General features: G+C 51.8%; 1 protein-coding gene across 1 annotated transcript; it reads right to left on the bottom strand.

Moving 5' to 3' along the window:
• Positions 1–166: 166 nt before the first annotated feature.
• Positions 167–22,066, bottom strand: Prkaca (protein kinase cAMP-activated catalytic subunit alpha). The gene is made up of 10 exons (XM_036187519.1): positions 21,817–22,066; positions 14,211–14,272; positions 13,731–13,859; positions 9,514–9,612; positions 7,854–7,936; positions 5,907–6,033; positions 5,726–5,821; positions 5,478–5,600; positions 1,616–1,780; positions 167–1,301 (listed from the first exon to the last, which is right to left on the bottom strand). The coding sequence occupies exons 1-10, from the start codon at positions 21,860–21,862 to the stop codon at positions 1,176–1,178; spliced, it is 1,056 nt and encodes a 351-aa protein (XP_036043412.1). The 5' UTR covers positions 21,863–22,066; the 3' UTR covers positions 167–1,175.
• Between the last annotated feature and the right edge of the window lie 954 nt (positions 22,067–23,020).

Raw genomic sequence — 23,020 nt, 5'->3', positions numbered from 1 at the left:
TCCTTTCTCTGGCGGGGCAGAGGAAGTGCAGGAATTCCAGCTAAACCCGGTTTCTCCAGGGTCCCGGAGCCGGGGTCTCGGGAGCCTGGACGCTGAGGTCCGAAATTCCCTTTCCAACACCCTGAGGGTTTGAGGGTGTGATCGAAGTCGGGAACACCAGCGACACTTTTATTTTAAAACAAAACTTTATTGGTAATAGTTTTCAAATATGTTTACAACAGCACACTGTTCAAGAGGAAGTCTCATCCTTCGCAGCACACAGGTTGAACGGCCCCCCTCGCCCACCCGGGGCCCCCACCCAGGCCTGAGAGCTCCTCCTGTTTGGGAGAAGTTACAAGAGGGATAAACACAGGGATCAATGGGGTAATTCCCCAGCAGCTCCCCACCTTTCTATTGAGAGAAAAGCACAATCAGACTTGGGGTGCAGTGAGTGGGGGTGCACAGCTGACGGCTAAGCTAGAAGTGAGGCGCCCAGGATGGGGAGGGGCTTCTTAGGGGCCAATGCACGAAGAGTCGGCAGGAGACCCCTGGAAAGGGTGCCGGAGGCTAGCAGCTCAGGGCGAGGTTCAAAGCCCAGTTTCTTCCTTGACAGAGTCAGTTGGCTACCCCGGCCTCATTAGAGTGGATTTGGGGAGTGGCTTGGGAGGGGTGGGACAGTCTGGAGGATGGGAGGCACTGGTGGAACTTAAATGAAGATTAAAAAAACAAAACAAAACAAAAAAACCCAAAACCCACTAGCAAGCAGCCCTCTGTACATGTCACTAAAAATCTCCCTTTCCAGGTAGGACTGCATGGAAGGGAAGGTTGGCGTTTCTGTTCATCCTTAGTGTCCAGTGCTGGGGTGGGGGTGGAGGTTAGGCCCCTCTTTCCATACCCTGCCCTTGGTTACACCAGTAAGACTGGGTGTGACTGGAGCTGAGAAATTCATTGAAAACAGGCAGAGAAGTGTGGGGGAGGAGATGTCAGCGGCAGGGAAGGGGAGCAGCTGATGTTGCCCCTTCCCCAATGCCTGGCTTTCCTGCCCCCTAACCTGGGGGTGTGGAGCAGGTGTTAAATTAGATACATGGAACTCTAGGGCCCTCTGGCTGTCCGATCCAACCCTCCCACCCCCAACCAGAAAAAAAAGAAAGAAAAAGAAAAAAGTGAAAGAAAACCCATGGGGCACAAGCACACCCCTAAAACTCGGTAAACTCCTTGCCACATTTCTCATTGATGGAGACCCGGATCTCTTCCTCCTCATAGTCGTCAAAGTTACTCGTGTCCCCAGGGCCTTTAAACTTTGGTATGAAGGGAGCTTCCACCTGGAGAGGGATCAAGAACCGCCCAGAGTTCATTAGCTGACCTCACACCATTACAACAATAAAGATGAACGGCTTAATATTCAGAAGATACTTGTGACACAGGCCTGTCCTCAACGTTAGGATATTATATCTTCTTTACAACCCAACTCACCAAACGGAAGTCACTTCCCAGAAAATACTTCCTGCCCAAGGCCAAGAAGACTCCAGCATCATGTCTGGTCCCTTACCAGCTCCAGGGAGCCTTCTGTTGTTCAGCCTGTCCCCGACTCATTCCCTTTCCCCAACTCTGGACATGCTGGGAAAATGAAACCCACCTTTCTCTGGTAGATGGCGATCCAGTCTGTGGTGGCAAACCACTTGTGGTTCTTGATATCATTGACCCCATTCTTGAGGTTCCCAAAGCGCTTGGTGAGATCTACCTGCAGAAGGTTCCGTAGCAAGTCCTTCAAGTCGGAGCTGAAGTGGGATGGGAACCGCACCTGGAAGGGATGTAGACAGAGTAGGGTGCTGCTCACAGACTTAGGGGGTCCAGAATGTTGCCTTTTCCAGTTTTTGAAACAGTATTCTGTTCCCATCCCCCACCCCCACAGGGTTTTTCTGAGTAGCCTTGGCAGTCATGGAACTCGCTCTGCAGACCAGGCTGTCTTTGAATTCAGAGATCTACCTGCCTCTGTCTCCCCAGTCCTGGATTAAATTTGTGCTCCATCGTGCCAGAGAGGATCTTAATGAATAGCTCAAACTGGCCTTGAACACAAGATCCTGCCTGTCTATTATCCTCCCGAGTGTGAGAACTTCAGGTGTGTACCACTACACCCTGACAGAAAGGTGCCTGCTTTATCTAATAACAGTCCTACAGGGATAATCTGTTAAAAATGGCTTGTTGGAGTGTGCTGGCACTCACCTATAATCCCAGCACGCAGGCAGAGGCAGGCGATCTCTGTGATGTGAGCTGTGTAAGGCTAGACTGACCTATATGGCAAGTTCCAGACCAGCCAAGGCTACGTAAGACCTTGTCCATAAATAAATAAATAAACAAACAAATAGATAAATAAATAAATGTGGTTCATTGATGGCTCTGCTCTTGCAGAGGACCTGTATTTGGTTCCCAGTACCCACATGATGGTTCACAACCACCTGTAACTCTAGCCTCAGGGAATCCAATGCCTTTGGCCTCCAAGGGTACCTACAGTCATATGTACATACCTACATACAGACACACAGATATACACATAATTCAAAAATAAAGTAAAATAGAAACAGAAATGGCTTGTTGGAGCTAGGCTAAAGCTCTGTAGCAGGTCAGTAGCCAGCACACATAGTACTCCGCCTTGCAAACAAAAAATATATATGTTGAGTCCCCTCTGGGTTCGCTGGCTTGGGAACTCTGGGTAAGGCCTGAGATTCTACTACCCCAAGGTCATAGGGAACAGAACTGTAGGGAAGTTCTGTCTCAGGTCTGTAGACTTTTATCCTCAGCTGGGATTCTTCAGGCAGCTCTGCTGGGGTCTGAGAGCTTCTGAAATACGGGTATTTCCTCACTCTGCATTCCTTCAGGGCCAGTACAGTTCTGCCAGTCTCTGCCTCCAGAAGCTCTTGGACATCCCTGTACACAGCCTCTGGACTTACACCCACAAGAACTGGCTTCTAGGAGCCAGAGGTGGTGGCACAAGCACTTTGACGGTTAATGCAGGAAGGTCGGGTGCCAAGGATACATACTGAGGCCCTGTTGTAAAAGGAAACCACAAAAGGGCTGTGAAATGGCTCAGCAGGTAAAGGTACTTGTTGCCAAGCCTCATAATCTGAGTTTGATACCCGAGTCCCACATGGTGGGAGGAGAGAACTGACTCCTGAAAGTTGTCCTTGACTCACATACACGAACACAGTGGCACATGCGCAATGAATATTTAAAAATGAAGGAAAAGGAAGAGAAAGGAAGAAAAAGGGAGGAAAGGGAGAAAGGGGGCAGATGAGCAGGAAAAGCAGACCAAAAGGAAGGAACGAGACAAAGACAAAGAAGACCTACTGGTCCCTGCTGTGCCTTCCACAGGGCTGTGTGACCTTGGCCAGGGCCCTTAGCCCTCCAGGCCTGCACTGGCCTCACTGACATGGGGCAGATATGCCAGGGTTCTGTGATACACGATAACGCCGGCAGGCCCGTGGGAACTGTAAATGCGACAATGAAGGGGATTGTGCGGTGGCCCACGCCTATTAACCCAGGATTTGGGGGGCAGCAGCAGGCCTGGATGGAGTTCAGGGTGCCCTTGATTACATGTGGAGCTGGGGTCCAACCCGGGCTCTGTTCTTAAAACAACAAAGTGCCCAATGACAAAAGGGAATTCACTCCCTTCCTCCTCACAATCTTCCATGAACTTTTTTGTATGGCCTAAGCCACCCTCTTTGACATTTCAATTTTTCATTTTGTGTTTCTTCCAAGTGACATCCTATAACAGGTCTCAAAATCTTTCTCTAACCTCACAACAACCCTGCCTCAGCCTTCTGAATGCTAGGATAAAAAGCCCTTATGAAGGCTGAGTGTGGTAGCTCACTCATTTAATCCCAGCAGAGACAGAGGCAGGTGGATTTCTGTAAATTTGCTATCAGCCTAGTCTATATAGTAAATTCTAGACTAGCCAGGGATACAAAGTAAGACCTTGTCTCAAAAAAAAAAAAAAGAAAAAGAAAAAGAAAAAGAAAAAAAAGAAAAGAAAAGAAAAAAAGCTCATGCTACCACAGCCCCGGCTGTTTTTCTTCTGTCTGATGGAAGGTGCTTATACTTCTTTCACTCATTGGTAATGGTGGGTGTGTGCCCAGCCCTGAGTTCCACAACACAGAGTAGGTGTCTTCCAACCTCCCAGAGAATCAAAAGGCTGATTCCCTAGTTTTCAGATGGGTAAAATGAGGCTCACAGAATCAGTGTGATTTTGTCTCGATTTCACCCAATAGTTGTCACAGGGTTGGAACTTGGGGATGGGCTGTGCCCACAACTGGTTGAACCACATATGGAGACTTGGAGCCAACTAGTGGCTGTGGTCCAAGATGCTGAAGCGGGAGTGGGGTAGTGGGGTGGTGGGGTGGGGGTGATGGCCAGGTTCCCCTGCTAGGTAGGGCTGCTGCACACAGGTTTGATTCTCAGCACCCCTCCCCCCCAGGCTTCCACTCACTTCTCAAGGACCAATCTCAGACCAACCACATTCCCTTCTGCATCTCAGTTCCCGACCTCTCCTACAGGGAACCACTTCTTCAAGGGTCTGGCTAAAGAGTGGCCCAGGGCTAAGGAATGGTGAGGGCATCAACAGTCCTCCTGAAGGGACAGTGCTAGGCTTTGTCTTTGTTATGAGACAGGGTTTTACTCTGTAACCCAGGCCGGTCTGGAACTCATGGCAATCCTCCTGCCTTGGGCTACTAAAGAGTGCTGAGATCATAGCCCTCTGCCACCATGCCAGGGTAACTGAGGAGACTCCACATCTATAAAGGCACACAGCGGCAGCAGCTACAGCAGGATGAGGTTTGCTGGTCTGGCTTCGGTGAACACCTGGGGACCAAACAAGTTTGTTCCGGTGTGGTGTCAGGGCAGTACCTTCTGTAACCAGAGTTCTGATGTAGCTCAGCCTTCCTGACATGCTTGGAACTCAGTCCTGTCAGCTGTGAGACAGATGCTCCAATGTGCATGCCCATGCCTGTGTGTGTGTGTGTGTGTGTGTGTGTGTATGAGAAGTGTGTGTGTGCTCATGAGAGGCAGAGCCACCAAGCCTGACTTGAGCTTCCAGATTATGTCAGTAAGTGGAGTTCTGGGGTGAGTGGTATTCAGGAGGGACAGTTCTCTCTCTCTCTCTCTCTCTCTCTCTCTCTCTCTCTCTCTTTCTCTCTCTCTCTCTCTGTGTGTGGCTGGGTTGCACATGTTAGACCACTGCTCTACCACTGAGCCACACCCCTACCTCTGTGGATTCAGGGCAAGTGCTCTATACCTGAGCTGCACACTTGATTTTTCTGAGTTTCATTATTTAGCCCAGGCTATCCTGGAAATGTCTATGGCCCAGGCTGGCCTCAGACTTAAGATGCTCCTGCCTCAGGCTCCTAGGTGTTAGGACGATGGGTTGGTGACAGCACACTTAGGTGGGGAAATGTGGAAGCCTGTTTTGGTTCCTTCCAGGGCTGAACTCCAGATCCTGGCCTCACCTTCCCAGAGACGATTTTCTCGTAGATCTGGATAGGCTGGTCAGCGAAGAAGGGCGGGTAACCAGCAGCCATCTCGTAGATGAGGACCCCGAGAGCCCACCAGTCCACAGCCTTGTTGTAGCCCTAGAGCAAGATGGGGGGCCATTCGATGAGGCAAGAAGGTGAAGAGGAGATGGTTCCTCAGGGGCAGGGCAGGCTAGTGAGGTGGAGCAGGCCTCAGGGGTGGGGCAGGCTGGTGAGGTGCCTACTTTGCTCAGGATAATCTCGGGGGCCAAGTACTCAGGGGTCCCACACAAGGTCCAAGTACGGCCTTTCACACGCTTGGCGAAACCGAAGTCTGTCACCTGTAGGCACAAGAATGGGCAGTAGGTAGGAAGAAGGGCCACAGGCTTCATGTGCCTGGGAGCGCCCTCCCCCGGCCGCGGGCACCTGAATATAGCCCTGCTGGTCGATGAGAAGGTTCTCGGGCTTCAGGTCCCGGTAGATGAGGTCCAGGGAGTGCAGGTACTCAAAGGTCAGGACGATCTGCGCCGCGTAGAAACGGGCATGGGGCTCGCTGGTGGGGACAAGCCAGGAGGGGATGTGTCGGTGAACAGGACCACATCAAGTGGTCCAGCAAGTGGGTCTGTGTGCCCACAGAGTAAGACAGCCCATGGCTAGCTAATCAAAATGTAGATTCAAGGCTAGGCATCATGCCATGCACCAGTGGTCCCAGCTATGTGGGAGGCCGAGGCAGGGGGATTATATGACCCCAGGATTCCAAAGACAGCCTGGGTAACATTCAGAGACCTAACCTCTAGTGCAGAAACATGGCATATATCTGTCACCACAGAACTAGGTAGGAGGCAGAGGCAGAAGGACTGGCATATGTCTGAGGCCAGCTTGGGTCAGCCCAGACTACTTAGTGGGACCCTGTGTCAAAAACAAAACAAAAAAAAAATCAAGCTTCCCACCTCCCCATATTCTAAGCTATACAATTCTATTCCAAACTCAGCTAAAACAAACTTGAGCTGGAAGGCTTAGAAGGGACAGGTGTCTTGTTGAGGAGTCAACATACCCAAGAGATTAGTTCAAGAGGATTTTGTCTGATAATCAGAGTTTTGGAAGAAAAAGTCACCAGGGAACATCCAAGTGTCAAAACAAAAACCACCTTGCCAGGCAAGATGGTGTACACCTTCAACCCCAGCACTCCAGAGGCCAGAGTTCTGGGCCAGCCTGGTCTACATGGCAAGTTCCAGGCCAGCCAAAGTTACAAAATGAGACTCTGTCTCAAAAACAAAACAAAACAAAAATAACCCCCAAGTACCTCACAGGGTCAACCACCGAGGACTACAGGTCTTGTCTGTTTGTTTTTGTAAAGTCATGCAAAGCTCAAGTTCAGAAAATGAAAACCCAGGAGAAGCAGCCGTGAGCCTCAGCAGCTGCCCAGAGAAGGGTGAAGGGGAAAGCCTCGCTGTTGGAGCTGCCAGCAGGGAGGACAGCCACAGGGCAGCAGGCAGCGACATGGACAGGAGAACGGCTTTAGAGAAAAAGGAAGCACAAGGTACCAGAAAAATCATGCTCAGGGTCCGGCCAGCACCCGAAAGACAGAGACAGAAACAAGAGGAAAGGCGCTCTTCTAACTCAGGCAAGCCTCATAACGGCACAGGAAGACTTCACTGTTTGACTTTGTTTTGAAGGTGCTTGTGTTAGAGCCAGGGGCTTTTTAATGCCACCTAGGCTAGCCTCAAACTCCTCATTCTCCTGCCTCGACACCCTCAGTGCTGGGATGAGGTATGCACCACTACACTTGACAAGATGTTTGGATTTTAGTGTATATAAAATATATTTATATCTAGTTGTCAAGTAATATGTTAGTATAAAATTTAAAACCACATAAAATTATCCACTAATTAAAAAAAAATCTAGCTAGGTGCAATGGTGGGTTTCTGTGATTCTAGGAAGCTGAGGTAGGAGAACAGAGTCAGCCTAGGATTTGAAGGCTAGCTTGGACTACAATAGCACAATCTCTTCCCACCAAACTCCCCACCCCTTTCTGTGCTGGTCACTCAGCTTGGCTGGCTGAAAGATCACAAATTGCTTAGCAAAACAGGAACAAAGCCACAGGGGCTGAGTGTGATGACAGCTGCCTGTCACATCAGCACTCAGGAGGCAGGACCACCGGATCTTGAGCCAAAGACCAGCTTGGCTATACAGCAAGACCCCATCAATAGAACACACACACACACACACACACACACACACACACACACAATAAATAAATAAAACAAAATCCCACCAGAACCCAGAGATAGCACTTTCCATTTCTAAGCAGACTAGACTCCTCCATGTCCCTGGATGGTGGCCCCTGGGGTGGCAGGGTTGAAGCCTGCTTACCTGAACCTTCCGATCCGCCGTAAGTGGGAGAACATCTCCCCACCAGGCACATACTCCATGACCATGTACAAGTTGGAGTTGTCCTGTGGGAGGCAAAGCGAGTCAAAGCCCTGTCTCCAGCCACTGGGCCCCAGCTGAAGACCACAGGGGGCTGGAGGAGCAAGCACTGAAACCTCAGTGACCACTCTCTTCCCAATGGTCCATGCATCAAGCATCAGGAGCTGTGTTTTCTCTGGGAGCAGGAAGAGGCAGCTGCCACTCTGTTCTCACAAGGGGAGACAGTGAGCACCTGGCCGTTGGCCAGCTGGAGTTCTGCAGTGGCTACTGTCTCAACCTTCAGTTTCATCATCTGCCAAACAGGTAAGACAGAATCTGCAGGACTCAGAACAAAAGCCTATGGGGCATGATGGCACACAGCTGGAGTCTCAGCCGCTGGGGTGGGCGAGGTCCCTGAGACCAGCAAGAAGAAAATGTAAGCCTTGTAAAAACAAAACAAAAAGGATTACAGGTTGCTGGAGAGGTGGCACTGCTGTTCCAGGCTCACAACCCAAAGAACAGAAGATTATGGGACTGGGGATGGGGTTCAATTGTAGAGCACTTGTCTACCACACACAAAGCCCCAGCACCACAAAAAACAAAACAAAAATTGACAGGGAATGATGGTGCACACCTGTGACCCCAGCACTCAGGAAGCTAAGGCAGGGGGATGGTGAGCTCTAGCCCAGCTTGGGCTAGACAGTGAGACCCTGTCTCAAAACACAAAAACTAAGCCGGGCGGTGGTGGCGCACACCTTTAATCCCAGCACTTGGGAGGCAGAGGCAGGCAGATCTTTGTGAGTTCGAGGCCAGCCTGGGCTACAGAGTGAGTTCCAGCAAAGGTGCAAAGCTACACAGAGAAACCTTGTCTTGAAAAACAAACAAAAAACCCAAACAAACAAACAAACAAAAAAACCAAAGCAAAAACTATGCAGGGCATGGTGATCCCAGCATATGGGATGCAGAGGCAGATGGATCTCTGAATTTGAGGCTAGCCTAGTCTAAGGACCAAGTTTCAGGACAGCAAGGACTATACAGAGAAACCCTGCCTTGAAAACAAAACAAAAAACTATGAACTTCTGTATAGCTTCTGCATGGGGAACTTCTGGGGACAGGCTCTGGTGGGGACAGACTCTGGTGGGGACAGGCTCTGGTGGGGACAGGCTCTGCTGACTGCCAGTTTAAGAGGAGTTCCTACAGGTTCTTATGCACCTGCAAGAACCCCTTAGTCTTACAACCTTACAACATGAGGGCTGTGCTAAGTCCCATTGCACAGATGAGAACAGCAAGGCCCAGTGTGGCCAGTGACTCTCCTGCGGGACACAGTGGGGAGCAGCTCCCTGGTTGTCTAGTGGCAGTTTGTGTTCCTAGAATGAGTCAGGGTGGTGATTCTGAGGGTGGTCATTCAGGCTGGGTGATGGGCCTGAAGTTACTGAACTAGCAGTTAGCTAAGGGAAGAGCTGAACCCAAGGTACGCAGGGCCCGGTCCACCCATTTCTGGCATTCCTCCTCCAAGGGTCTTCTTCCTTGAAAGTGGGTGGCCCCAGCCCTGGGGATCAGGAGGCTGTGCCCAGCATAGGCTAGGATCCACTCTCCACCCTCCAGACCCTGGCTGTGCCCTTACCTTGAAGGAGAATTCAAGTTTGACCAGGAACGGGAAGTTGACAGCCTGCAGGATGCGCTTTTCATTTAGTGTGTGTTCAATCTGCTTCAGTTTCACCACCTGAGGCAGAGGAGAGGAGCCTCACTTCCTAGCCTTGGTCAGAACCAGGGATGTGGGAGCGAGGACCATGTCTTCAGCCAGAACAGTCTAGATACCCACGGTGCTGGCTAAGTGCTGAGAGCTAAGGGCCCTTGCATGACACACACTCAGAGCAAAGAACGTGTGGAGGCCCCACAGACCAGAAGAATCTCAGGAGGAAGCCTAGGGCTTACAAGTGCCCAGATCAGGCACCTGGAGAAACATGGAAAGTGGGGAACCAGAGAAGGCTGCCTCCAAGAGTGGGAGACTTGGCAACACCAGAGAGGCCCCAAAAGGCATGGTAGCTTAGAAATCAGCTTTTCTTTTTCTGGGCAAGCTTTTTTTTCCTCTCTTGTGCCAGGCATGGGACCCAGCACTTTGCATGTGCTAGATTAGCTCTCAATGGCTGAAACTCTAAATTTATTTGTATTTATGTCGGGGGCAGCCTATGTATGCCAAGGCACGCATGTGAAGGTCAGAGAACAAGCTGAGGAAGTCTGTCTTCCTTTCACACGAGTCCTGAAGGTCAGATTTGGACCACCAGGCTTGGTGGTTCCTTTACCTGCTGAGCCATGTTGCTAGCCCCATCCCAGCAACTTATGAGCACATTTGGAACAACTGTGACATGACAAGGTTTTCAATTTCTACATTCATTCTTGCCAGATGGTCTGGGTCTGGTGTGCACTTGAAAGACTGAGGCAGGAGGACCTGGAGTTCAGGAACAACTTTGGCTATATAGAAGTGCTGCCTAGGGTACACGAGACTATCTAAACACTCTCTCTCTCTCTCTCTCTCTCTCTCTCTCTCTCTGTGTCTGTGTGTGTGTGTGTGTGTGTGTGTGTGTAAAAGTAAAATACAGTGCATTCCAAAGCTACTTAATATGGAAAAAAAATCACAAAATGTTATATTGTGTATAGTGATTCATGCCTGTAATCTCAGCATTCAGAAAGACCTCAAGTTGGAGAGCAGCCTGGGCTACATACCAAGACCCTGTCTTAAAAACAAGGCTGTCACCAGGTGTTGGTAGAGCACGCCTTTAATCCCAGCACTTGGGAAGCAGAGGCAGGTGGATCTCTGTGAGTTCAAGGCCAGCCTGGTCCAGGACAGATTCCAAAGCTACACAGAGAAACCTTGTCTCAAAAAACCAAGAACAAAAAATAAAAAATAAGTAAAAATAAACCCAAGGCTGTCAAATTTGATCTAATGACCTGAGTTCAATCCCTAGAGCCTACACGGCAAGAGAGGACAACTGCAGACTGTCCTCTGGCCTCTCCACTGTTGCTTGTGGCTCTCACCCCTTGCCCCCAAATAAAAAAATGTAACAAGCAAAACAAGCAACACACACACACACACACACACACACACACACACACACACACACACACACACCCATACACAGTTTTAAGAAAAGTCTTTATGGACTTTTTGAGGGCTTGAGGGACGGCTTAGTGGGTAAAGTGCCCACTGCACAGGCATGAGGATCTGAGTTCAGATCCCGGAACCCATGTGAAAACCAATTATGGTGGTGTGCACGTATGACCATGGTGCTCTGGGGACTGACCAGGTGTGGTGGTGTGTACCTATGACCCCAACATTGGCATCGTGAAGACAGCTGGATCCTTGGTGTTTGTTGGCCAGCTAGCCTCACTACAAGTTTAGTAAGATAGAGTGGAGAGCCAGATGTGGTATCGCTTGCCCTGACAGGAGGCAGAGGAAGGCAGAACTCTTTAGCTTGAGGCCAATTCGAGGCCAGCCTGATGTATAGAGTGAGTTCCAAGGCCAGCCTGGTGTATAGAGTGAGTTCCAAGACAGCCAGGGCTACACAGAAACCCTGTCTCAAAAACATATTAATAATAATAACAATTACAACAACAACAACAACAATAATAATAATAATAATGGGCCAGGCAGTGGTGGCGCACGCCTTTAATCCCAGCACTTGGGAGGCAGAGCCAGGTGGATCTCTGTGAATTTGAGGCCAGCCTGGGCTTCCAGGAAAGGCGCAAAGCTACACAGAGAAACCCTGTCTTGAAAAACCTAAATAAATAAATAAATAAACAAACAAACAAATAAATAAATAAATAAATGAATGAAAATGACTAAAGAAGAGAACCAGTATAGGTCTTATATCTCTGTCTTGCACATGTACACACAGACACAAAAACTCACACTTGTGCACACACAGTCTTTATAAAAAGTTGCATATGGTGGCACACACCTGTCACCCCAGGTGACACTACTAGAAGCAGAGGCAGGAGGATCTCAAGTTTGAAGCTAGTCTGTGCTAAACAGTGAGACCCCATTTCCAAACAAAGTTCTTTTGTTATTTTGAGACAAGGTCTCATACAGCCAGGATGGCAATGAACTGACTATGAGAATGACCTTGACTTCCTCCTCCATCTCCTCCCGAGTGCTAGGATGTTCCACCACACACAGCTTCAAAATAGAATCTGTGTGTGTCTGTGTGTGTTCATGCGTGGACACGCATGTAGAGGACGGAAGCTGGCAATGGGTAGCTTCCTCAATTATCCCCCATCTCCTTTTTTTTTTTTTTTCTTTTTAAGAGAAAGGTGGTGGTGCCCACCTTTAATCTCACTGCTCCAGAGGCAGAGGCAGGTGGATCTCTGAGTTCAAGGACAGCCAGAGCTCCACAGACAAACCTGGTCTCAAAAAACAAAACTATTCCGAGCGTTCAGATGAGTCCAGGTATACGCCATGGTGTGTGTGTGGAGCTCAGAGGACAAGCTTAGACGTAGGGCCTTGCCTTCCATCTTGTTTAACGGGAGGGTCTTGTCTGCTGCTGCTGCTGCCCTGGAGCTCTCAGGGACTCTCCGGTCTCCGCCCTCTCTCACTGTAGGTGTGCTGATGCAGATGGCCCTGCTGTGCTGGGCTTTGTGTGCACTGAACTCTGTGTGTGGGGACTGAACTCAGATTCTCAGGCTTGCCTGGGATTGACCCTTCAACTCATTAAGTTTATTTCTTTAAATTCACTTCTTGTGTGTGTGTGTGTGGGGGTGCATGCTTGTGCCATGCCACACTTGTAGAGATCAGAGGACACTTGATCTTGGTCAGAGGACAACTTGAAGGAGTGGTTCTCTCCTTCCACCATGTGGGTCCTAGGGACTGAACTAAGGACACCATGCTTGGTGGTGAGCACCTTTAACTCACCCAGCTGTCTCTCCACTCCTGCCTCTACCTCTACCTCACTGTTTTGAGACAGCTGGCCAACAAGCCACACACACACACACACACACACACACACACACACACACACACACACAGAGTTTTAAAAATTTTTTAAAGGACTTTTATGTAAACTGAGCGATGGTGGCCCATGTCTTTAATCCCAGCACTGAGGAGGCAGAGTCAGGAAAATCTCTGTTAGCTCAAGTCTAGCCTGGCCTACAGAGTGCTACACAGAGCTCTATCTTGGAAAAAACAAACAAACAAACAACTTCTGTGTAAACCTTACTTTTTCCAGAAGATCCTGGCTGCCTCTGAACAGCTATGTGTTCTTGTGGGGGTAGCTTTGTGGACTGGCACACACCCTTCTCACCTCTGGGTCTGACAGATTGTGGAGGATCAGGGGACACACCTGTGGCTGAATACTCATGGGGACAGGTTCAAAGACACTACTGAGTATAGCTGGCCAAGTCTGCAGAGCTCTCGCCTGTGGGTGCATCCACTGTTAACCTCACACCCTCCCCGCTTATTTCATTTTTTGCAGAGGTGAGGATGGAGCCTAGGGCCTTGAGAATGCTGGCCAAGTGCTCTGCCTCTGAGCTGCACCCCAGCAGTAGACATTAAACCAGCAAAGGAATACTTACAATGTCAGAAAAGATGTACACACCCCTCCACTCTCATGGACACAGCACAGTAGTTTGCATGTGGCAAGGCCAAGTTGCATCAGACCTTTCTAAAACCTGAGGCGCAGAGGAGGGTCGCATTGCTGACTTAGAGCTGATCTGATCTATTACTTTTGGAGCCCTTGGAGCTGGCAGCTGGTGAGTGGTGAATGAATGGGCAAGAAAGCAGTGTGGGTAGTGGTGGGCTTGGCATGGGGCTGGGTGGCTAGAGATGGGAAAGCCTGGCTATCTTACCTTCTGTTTGTCCAAGATCTTCATGGCAAAGTGGTTGCCTGTCTCCTTGTGCTTGACAAGCATCACGCGCCCGAAGGATCCGGTGCCAAGGGTCTTGATTCTATCAAAGTGATCCAACTGGGCTGTATTCTGTGGGCAGGGATGGGAGGAGTCAGGGGCACTTCTCAGTTTCTGGGCTAGGGAGTCCCCTATGTCACCAGCAGAGGGGGCCCTGGGGAGTGGGTGGAGATGACCCAGGGGACATTCTTCCAGGCAGGGTGGCAGGGGCCAGATCCGGCCCTGGCCTGGGGCCCAGGAATCACTGGCAGCTGCATGGGGGAGCAGGGGCTGCCAGGTGCAAGGATGCAGTGGGGTGGGGGCCTGGTGATGAGCAGGGGTCACCGTGGACATGTTGGAAGGGAATGGGGTGGGGCTGGGTAGGGCACACAGTGACAGAGCTAGGCACTGTCCCCTGGGAACGGCTCAGTTTGCGGTGCTTACCTGAGAAGGACTTTCCCATTTCTTCAGGAAGTCTTCCTTGGCCTTGGCGAGGAACTCTTTCACTGGGAAGAGAGAGGAAGGTTACGTGGAGTGGCCCTGCCTCAAGGCACATCAAGTTTTTCCACTCTGGTGGAAACTGGGGTACAAGTGTTTCAAGCCAGAGGCTGATATTTTACCAGTGTCTTTGGGGGATTCTAGAGGCAACTTGGGGACTCTTGATTAGGCTGGGGCCTGAGTACCCCTTAAATTACAGAGGTGGGTCCCAGATTCTGGTAATTCCTAAGTAAGGTTCATGGAGACTCAGGGGCACTCAAGACCAAGAGGCACATGGCCCATCCCGCCCGACTCCCTAGCACTGACATTCCTTGGCCAGAGCTGTGCCAGCTGAGGTATTTATAGCCTCTGATCTGGCTGCTCCTCTGTGGAGGCCAGGCCCTGGTGGAGGCCTGCAGGGCTAGTGTGGCTAGCAGGCGCTCTTGGGGGGACTCAGCTGTCACCCTGGCCTCCCCTGGCTCCGGGCCTGTCTTTGCAGAGGGGAGAGCTCTCGCCCCAGCCGCTTCAGAGCGTCCCCCTTCAGGCACACTCCTCCCTGGCGCCTGCAGCATCCTGAGGCCAGCATCTCATTTCCTAATGTAGATGCTGTCCCTGGTGACTGGCTGGGGCATACACTTCATCCACACTCTTACTGGACCTGCTCAACAACCTTCTTACATCTATCTGTTTTACCTACTTAACAGCTCAGGAAAATGGGGCCTGAGGACAGTTCACTGTTGTGTATGGCCACTGAGAGGGGGCTAGGGGACATGACTTCAAGACAGAAGTTCAGAGTCTGTCTGAATCGTGATGGGCTGTGTCTTTGGACAACTGTTCTGATGTTTCTGGGTCTCAGTTTTCCACATGAACAAATGAGGATACAGCACTGATGTTCTTGTAGGGTGGTGATGGGGAGTCATAATTCCATCCTGGCAAAGGGGACTGGCCAGTGGCCTGGCACCAGGTTTATGGTACAGAAATGCCAGCTATTCCCTCTGTGATGGTTAACCTGGCAACTTAACTATATCTGGAGTTAACTGAAACCCCAGCAGCTGGACATACCTGTGAGGGTTTCTTATTAGATTATTTGAGGTGGGAAGACCCACATAAACCTGAAGCCTCACCTTCTGGCAATAGCCACATAAAAGGACAGGAAAGAGGACTCTGAGTTTTGCCTGCTTGCCCTCATGTGCACAGGCAAAGTCATCTGTCCTGTCTCTGAGGTATCCCTTTGCTGATAGTAGAACCTACTTCTTCAGTATTTCAGTGTAGACTGAAGACCAGCAGCTGTCCAGGAATCTTCCGGAACTCCAGCAATAGCCTGGGACTACTGGACATCCAGTCCTAGGCCTGAACAACTACCCAAACCACAGCCTGCAGCCCCTCTAATAAATTCCATATATAAGTATTCATTCTACCAGTTCTCTTCCTTTAGAGAACTATGGCTAATGCTCTCTCTTGATTTTCTTTTTCTTTTTTCCTTTGAGACAGGATGTCTCTCTACATAGTCCCAGCTGTCCTGGAACTCACTATGTAGACCAGATTAGCTTTAAACTCAGAGATTCACCTCCTCTGCTCCTGCCTCTGTCTCCTGAGTGATGGGATTAAAGGCATAAACAACCACACCCAGCCCCTGTCTTGATTTTCAGAGACAAGATCTTACACTGTAGCCCAGTATGACATGACACTATGTAGCCCAGGATGTCCTTCAAATTAGAGCAGTCCTCTTGACTCAGGTTCCCTAGTACTAGGACAGGTCAGGGCTCAGGGAGGACAGTACCAAGAGGAGCAGGCTTGGAGTGATGGCACAGGCTTGTAAGATTAAGACTTTGGGATCTGCGGCAAGATTTTGAGTTCAAGGCCAGCCTAGGATGGATAGCAAGAACCTGTACTGAAGGACTAGAGACAGGAGCTGCAGCTCAGGGCAGAGCACTTGCCAGGGCACACTAGGCCTCCGTTCTAGCCCAAGCAAGACAACACAGAAGAATAGCTCAGCGGGAACCCCAGAACTAGGAGGCTAAGACAGAAGAATCTCAAGTACAAGGCAGGCCTCTAAAAAATAAACAAAAAAAACCAAGGTGCACAGCAAGAGCAAAGCCTAGCCCGGAACCCCACACTCACCTGCGGCCTGCCTCTCCCAGCAGAGTGTGGCATGGGGGTTTGGGAACAGGGGGCAATCTGGGACCCATCAGTTCTCAGCCAGGATTCAGGGTGCTGACTGGGGCTTTAGTCCCCAGAAAGTGTAGCGCAGGTAACCCAGGAAACGGACAGCCAGGTGGGCACAGAGGAACAGCTGCAGCCACAGCTGGAAGGTGACATCGTCCTCCTGCTCACTACTTCCAGACCCCAGATCCATCCCAGGTGGCCCTGGGTTCTATCTGCAATCTTCTCTTTGCTGGAATAACCAGTGCCTCTTGGTAAGGTCTGGGAGTTGGGGAAGGAGTTGGTTGCCACGGAAGCATTTAAAGGCACCTGCTCCAGGCTGGCCAAGGTCTGCAGAGGCTCTCTTTGGCAGCGGGAGGTGGGAGATTCTCTAGAGGGTGTCCCTCTGGCTGGCTTGCCCTTCCAGGGATGCCCATGGCTCCCAGGATGTCTCCCCCAGGGGTGCAGTTTGCATGAAGTCCATGTGCCCAAAGTACTGCCCGTGGGCAGAGGTGAAGGAGTTAAGGCCCAGGCAACAGGCCCCAGTTCTCCAGAGGTTGAAGAAGCCCCAGAGCTTATTAATTAGCTGAAAGAACAGCCAGAAAGGAAGGCAGGGTGGGGAACAGTGGCAAAAGCCGCCTTATCTTCTCTGAGTTTCCTCTCAACACAGAGCCCCCAAATCTTGCTACCCCTGAGAGAAATGGGTACATCTGGTTCCCAGTCTTGTTCCTCTGAAGGGGCGAGAGGGGAACGGTGTCCTGGGATGTCCTTGGCCTCTGTCAAACCTTGCCCTGTGCTTGGCTCTGTTCTCAGCCATGAAAGTCCAAGCCGGAAATGAACGGCTAAACTTGGGTGGGGGAGGGGAAGGTAGCGTTAATCACCATCTTCCTTCTTTCCAGGCTCCCAAAGCTGAAAGCTCTACAGTGGCCTTCCTGGGGACCCCCGCTGGACAGGAAGTGGACAAGGAGGGCAGCTAAGCAGCTGCTAGCCTTCTCTCATTTGGAAGGGAAGGATGCCATTGGCCTGCATTCTCTGGATTTGATGTGCTGAGAAAACTCCAGAAACCTCTAGGAAAGTCAGTGCCACAGCAAGACACAGAAATCACCCTGGATTCAAATATGAGGGTCATAGTAGCAGGCAAGAGTGCACTACACTGCACCCCCAGTTTGGAGAGGACCCCCGACACTGGGTCTCATCTGTCTCCGGGCAGGGTTCAGGGTACCAAGCTGGACTCTATCCAGCTCTAAGGTAGATCAATCTTCATTCTGGGCTGAATATCAAAACTGGGTGGGACTACTCATGGCCCTGTCTGAGCTGGAAGCCCACTCTGGACAGACCATCTGCTCTGGTCTGAAATGGACATCCACCCCTTCTTCTCTCTCAGACCCCCTAGTCCAGGGTGTTAAGAAGGGAGGTGTTTCCAGGGATACCCAAGAATCCACAGACTCCTTCTCTCTACTTGCTCCCCTAAACCCCTATCACAGCCCTTCCCTGACTTAAGGGGCAGACAGTGCCTAGGAAGTTGCTATAGCAACAGGGCTCAGCCTCACCATCGTTGGAGCTGGAAGCCATCACTCAGTCTTTCTCAGGGCACTAGCACTACGGTGGCTGGGAAGCCTCATAAGATCTGCCCCAGTTTGGCTGCCAGTCTTCAGGGCCCTGACTGTAGGGGGAGCCAGGGAGTTGTAGGGTGGGAACAGGGTGAGAAACTCAACCTGCAGACTAATCAGTGCAGGGGAGGGGCAGATAGAATCCTTCAAACTTCTGTTGGCCTGACTGGGCAAAAGGCAAAGCTGTCTGGTAGGACCCTCTTGGGCACCCATACAACTGCCAATGGTAACAAGGGTTTGACCCTTTTGAGCCTCTATAGGATGTTAGAAGGCAACAATTCTTTCCATCCAAGAATGTCCCGAGGATGTCTTTTCCTCAGCAACTGGATCGACTTGTCTTGTAGCTGTCTTTGGGGTTCCCTCTCAGCCACTTTCCTGTGGCTCAACTCCCTGAGGTGTGTACCAGCTGAGACCTGAGCCCCACTTGGCTTGTCTGCGCTGACAGCCTCCTGGGGCTTGACCTTTTCCCTCTGTCCTCTAGGCTTCTCCCCCTGTCAACATCTGTGTCATTTTAGGTGCAGACTCCCCTTATCTTATTCCATACTGGGCTGCTTCTAGACGCGTGCCTTCTTGGTCAGGGAGACAGCAAACCCTGCCTTGCCTGGCACTGAGATGGTAGTGCAGCAGCTGCAGCCTGCCTGCCTGGTGCCTAGGAAGGCACCTTCCCAACCCCAGTGGGGCAGGCATGTGGCAGAAGAAATGCAGGTGCCCCTGCAGGCTGGTGTGGCTGCTGCCTTGGCTCCCCCTTCCTCTAAGAAGCGTCCAGGCAAAGGGTGCTCCTTTCTCACCCTGTTCCTCTTTAGGGTGGAGGGATGTCTCCAAAGTCTGACTAGGTCTCAGAAGCAGAACACAAAATTATTATTTATTTTTAGTGGTATTGAGGGTTGAACCTAGGCCCTTGGACATTCTCTGCAAGCACTGTGCCTCTGAGCCATGTCTCCAGCTCTTATTTACTTTTATTTTGAGATAGCTTCTCATCAAGCTGTCCAGGCAACCGTAGAATTTAAGATTCTCTTGCTTTAGCCTCCCTCCCAGGTAGCCTCAAGCCTGTACGCCACTTCTGCTTAGTTATGTTGTGTTTCAACGTACATCAGAGACTACAACAGGCAGTTAGACTACGATAGCTTAGGACCTGTGAGCAAAAATGAGTCAAGGTTTTACTTTTTTTTAAGGCCATGTCTCCTTTTTAGCCCAGGTTGACCTCAAACTCCCTCTTTTGCTTGTTACAGGTGTGAGTCACTGTGTTCCTGTTTTACCTTTTTAATTTTTTACATTTATTCTGTGTGCATACACATTCTTGTGGAGGTCAGAGGACAACCTGTGGGAGGAGTCAGTTCTCCTCCCACCACGTACGTTCTAAGAAGATAATTCAGATTGGCATGTTTGGCAGCAAATATCTTTACCTGCTGAGCCATCTTGATGAACACGGGTTTGATTTGTATTTTGACACAGGATCTTGCTGTCACCCAAGCCTTTAACTGTTGGGTTCAAACAATCCTTTGGCGTCAGCCTCTTGAATTGCTGGTAATACCAATATGCACTATTATTCACGGTTTGTTTCTATCATTTTAAATTAAGGAAGTATGGCTGGGGTTTAACTCCTGTGGAGGTAGCTTAAGAATGTCTGGGTTAAAGGCTGGACATGGTGATGCATGCCTTTAATCCCAGCACAGGAGGCAGAGATGGGTGGATCTCTCTATGAGTTCGAGGCCAGCTTGGTCTATTTGACCAAGTTCCAGGCCATTTGGAGCTATACAGTGAGACCCTGTCTCAAAAAGCCAAAACAAAGGAATGTCTGAGTTGAGACATTGTGGGGTCCAGGATATCTGCTGGTAGACAGCTCTGGGTGTGAATTCTGCCTGTATGCTGTCATCTGTCAAATTCAGATGGCTCATTTGGACAAAAATCATCAAAATAAGTATGTCTGTGGAGACCATTTCAGTTAGTCCTCTTGGATGCCTGATGAACAGTAGCTGGGATTTCATCCTGATGAAACAGCTGGCCAGCTTGGAGACTTGGATCTTTTTCTTGGGCTCTTTCCCCTGTGCGGCATTTAGTTCCTGCTGAATCTGTCTGATATGCTTGAGGCCTTTCTAGCACTGTCTCCTCAACTTTCTTCTCTCCCCCCACTCCTAGCTGAGGACCGAACCCAGGACCTTGCGCTTGCCTCTACCCCTGAGCTAAAACCCCAACTCCTTCCTCAACTTTCAAAAGGGCCACTGCACCATACAGCCCACTGCCAGTACCATCTACCTCCTGGGGCCTCACCTGCCAAGGGGGCTGGCCCTCCCCTTCTGCCTGGGCCCTCCAAGCTCAAGCCCAAGACCTTTTTGGGCACTACCCACCTGCTCCTCTGTCATCAAGTCCTCAACTACAAGCACTTGTCTCTCAGTCGCCCGCCCATCGGTGACACGCCAGGCCTCTTAAGGCTGCTCTGCTGTTTGAAGGAGGAGGGGCAGAAAGTTCTTGGGCTTCGGTGGCATTCTGGGGGCTCAGACACTGAGAAGGGCAGAGCTGGTCATAGCCTCCTTTTGGGAAAGTCTGACTATTTTGGGGTAACTGAAGGGGTTCTCAGTGGCAGTCCAGCTTTAGCTTGGAGTTACACCATTTTAAGAGATGGAAGTATTGGGAACAGGGCACAAGGCCCTTTCTGAAGGTATTTCAAATACAGAATCAGTTTCTTTCCTTGGCTGGAAAAATTCAGCATGTTTAGGGGTGGAGAGGGGTAGAACACACCTCCCTTTGGGGGAGTCTTGGTTTGCACAGAATCCATCTGTCCTCAGCAAACCAAATCATTAGCTGTCACCTATTGCTGGATGGCATTACTCTACCCTTGCAATCTTCTTTCTGACCATCCCAATTCAAGTGGAATGAACCCTTGCTAACACGACATTTCATTCTCAGCCTTGAACCAGGAGGGGTGAAGCAGCAGCCCCAGGGACCGGGTGAATGACAGAACCGCGGTTGTGAAATGACCATTTATTGAGGGGCCTTCCAAGGAACCCAGAGCTCAGGCCAGGCCGGGAGATGGGAGGGTGCTCTGCCGATTCCCCCCACACGCAACCCAAGAAAGAGGACAGATGCAATAGCTCTGAGCGAGACCAGCTCGAACTTGGATCTGGAAGCGCAGAAGCAGCTCTCTAGGTTCATAAACAGTCTGCCACCCCAGCCAGGGCCAGACGCTTACATGGAGGAGGCAGAGTGGCAGGCTGAAAGGGGCAGAGGGACCCAGAAAGATCCTGTCCCCCATGCCGAGTGACCCAGAAGGGGAAAACAATGCAGGAGGTGGCCCTGGGAAACGCTCATGGGGGCAGGGGGGCTTGGAGGTGGGTGCTGTGATTAGGAGAAAGATGGCGGGGGCTGGAGGGGGAGGGGTGTGGTCACCAAGTGGCCAAGGTCCCTGCAGGGTGGACCACAGCACTCCCAAGATTGGCAGGAGCCTGGATCAGGGTCAGGCATTGGGGCTCTGTGTGGAAAAGGTGAGTGACGAAGTCTGTGGGGGGGGGGGGGACTAGGAGAGGAGGGGTAGGGTGGTGACAGGGCCCCATCTGGGGCCCCGGCGGTCATACATGCAATGGTTGGCAGTGACAGCTGGGTGGGGGGGCACGGCCTTTGCAGTGGGGGATGGTAGGCCATGGGCACGGGGGCTCTACCGGGGGCAAAGTCCCTCTGCGGTGCTCGGACCCCAGCGTAGACAGGCAGCAGGCAGGGGTGCAGGCGGACAGGATTGGGGGGGCACATGGGGGAGGGGCCATGCAGTGATGAGCAGAGCACGGGCAGGCCGCACGCAGCAGAGATCAGGGTGACGGCCGGGAACTCACCGCTCTCCTGCTCGCTGCCCTTCTTGGCGGCGGCGGCGTTGCCCATCGCGGCTGCGTCGCGGCCGGGGCCGGTCCCGGAGCTGCGGCGCGGCGGGTGCTAAGGCGGCCGGCGGCCCCGGAGCGCGCTGGGCAGCGGAGGCGGCGGCCCCTGGGGCTGGCTGCGCTGGCTGCGGCGCCACGACCCCCGCCCAGCCCCTGCTTCCCGCGTCTCTCTGCGCCCGCCCGCGGGGGAGCCTCAGCCCAAGTCCTCTGTCCGTGACGCCCCCGCAGCCCGCCGCCCATTGGTTCAGGCCTCTCTGACCGACAGCCTCGCGCCGCTGTCCATTGGCCCTCCGAAACCTTCCCGCGCTACCATAGGCTGCTGGATGCATGACGCGAGTTGCAGTCGCTCAGCCACTCACGGGCTAGTGAGGCCACAGTCGGGCGGGCGGACGCATGTGATTGGTCAAACTTGCTCTGCGAGGCCGCCGATTGGCTGAGACGCACGGCCCGGTCAGTGTCAGTCTCGGGGTGAGAGGGCGGGGCCGCTGCGCAGGCTGCGGCCCGGGCGGGCGGGGCGGCGGCTGCGGCTGGAGGGTAGCCGGGCGACAGGCGCTGCGAAGTGCGGGAGGCGGCCCTGGCGGACGCCCGTGTGGCACCGTGAGCGCTGCAGTCTCCCGCCCCTGCCCAGTGCGGCGGCGGCCGTGGGCCAGCGGAGGTTGACGCCACGGCGGGCCGGCGCAGCGGCTTGTCCACCTGCCAGCGGGGGAGGGGCCGGCTGGCGCCGCGGGTCAGAGGTCGCCAGGCGTCGTTCGGCGTCATTCATAAGGCCTGACGCTGGGCAGCCGTGGCTCGGCCAGGTCGGGGTTCGCCTTGTTTGCTCTCGCCACAACCGGAGCTGCAGGAGGATGCTGGACCCAGAAGTGAGGGCAGGCTGGGAGGGCGCTCTCAATGTTCACCGGCTACTGCAGCCCAGCCCTAGGCCCCTGAAAAGAAACAACACTGGCCAAGTACATGACTTCTGGTTCTCAGCACGTTGGTACTGGAGGAGGAATGGTCAGTCTGGTTCCTTGCTCTTAACTAATCGCCATTTGCCAGGACATTGCCAGCGTAACCTGCCCTCTGGGGGCAGGTGGGGAACCATTCTCTTTCTCCTGGATGCCCATCTTTAAGTTTTACTTTTATACAATGCAGGGGTTGAACACAATGCCTACCAGGTGCTAAG

The sequence above is a fragment of the Onychomys torridus genome, chromosome 5, assembly GCF_903995425.1.
Source record: "Onychomys torridus chromosome 5, mOncTor1.1, whole genome shotgun sequence".
Taxonomy (NCBI): Eukaryota; Metazoa; Chordata; class Mammalia; order Rodentia; family Cricetidae; genus Onychomys; species Onychomys torridus.
This window is presented reverse-complemented; position numbering and strand designations above follow the sequence as displayed.

Bases quoted from the DNA above. Each gene is read 5' to 3' on its own strand.
- Prkaca (XM_036187519.1), bottom strand. From the start codon at position 21,862: ATGGGCAACGCCGCCGCCGCCAAGAAGGGCAGCGAGCAGGAGAGCG. The intron at 9,613-13,730 runs GTAAGATAGCCA...CCTCTGCCTCAG, and splicing joins AGATCTTGGACAAACAGAAG to GTGGTGAAACTGAAGCAGAT. The intron at 1,302-1,615 runs GTGGGTTTCATT...ATCCCTCTCCAG, and splicing joins TCGCCATCTACCAGAGAAAG to GTGGAAGCTCCCTTCATACC.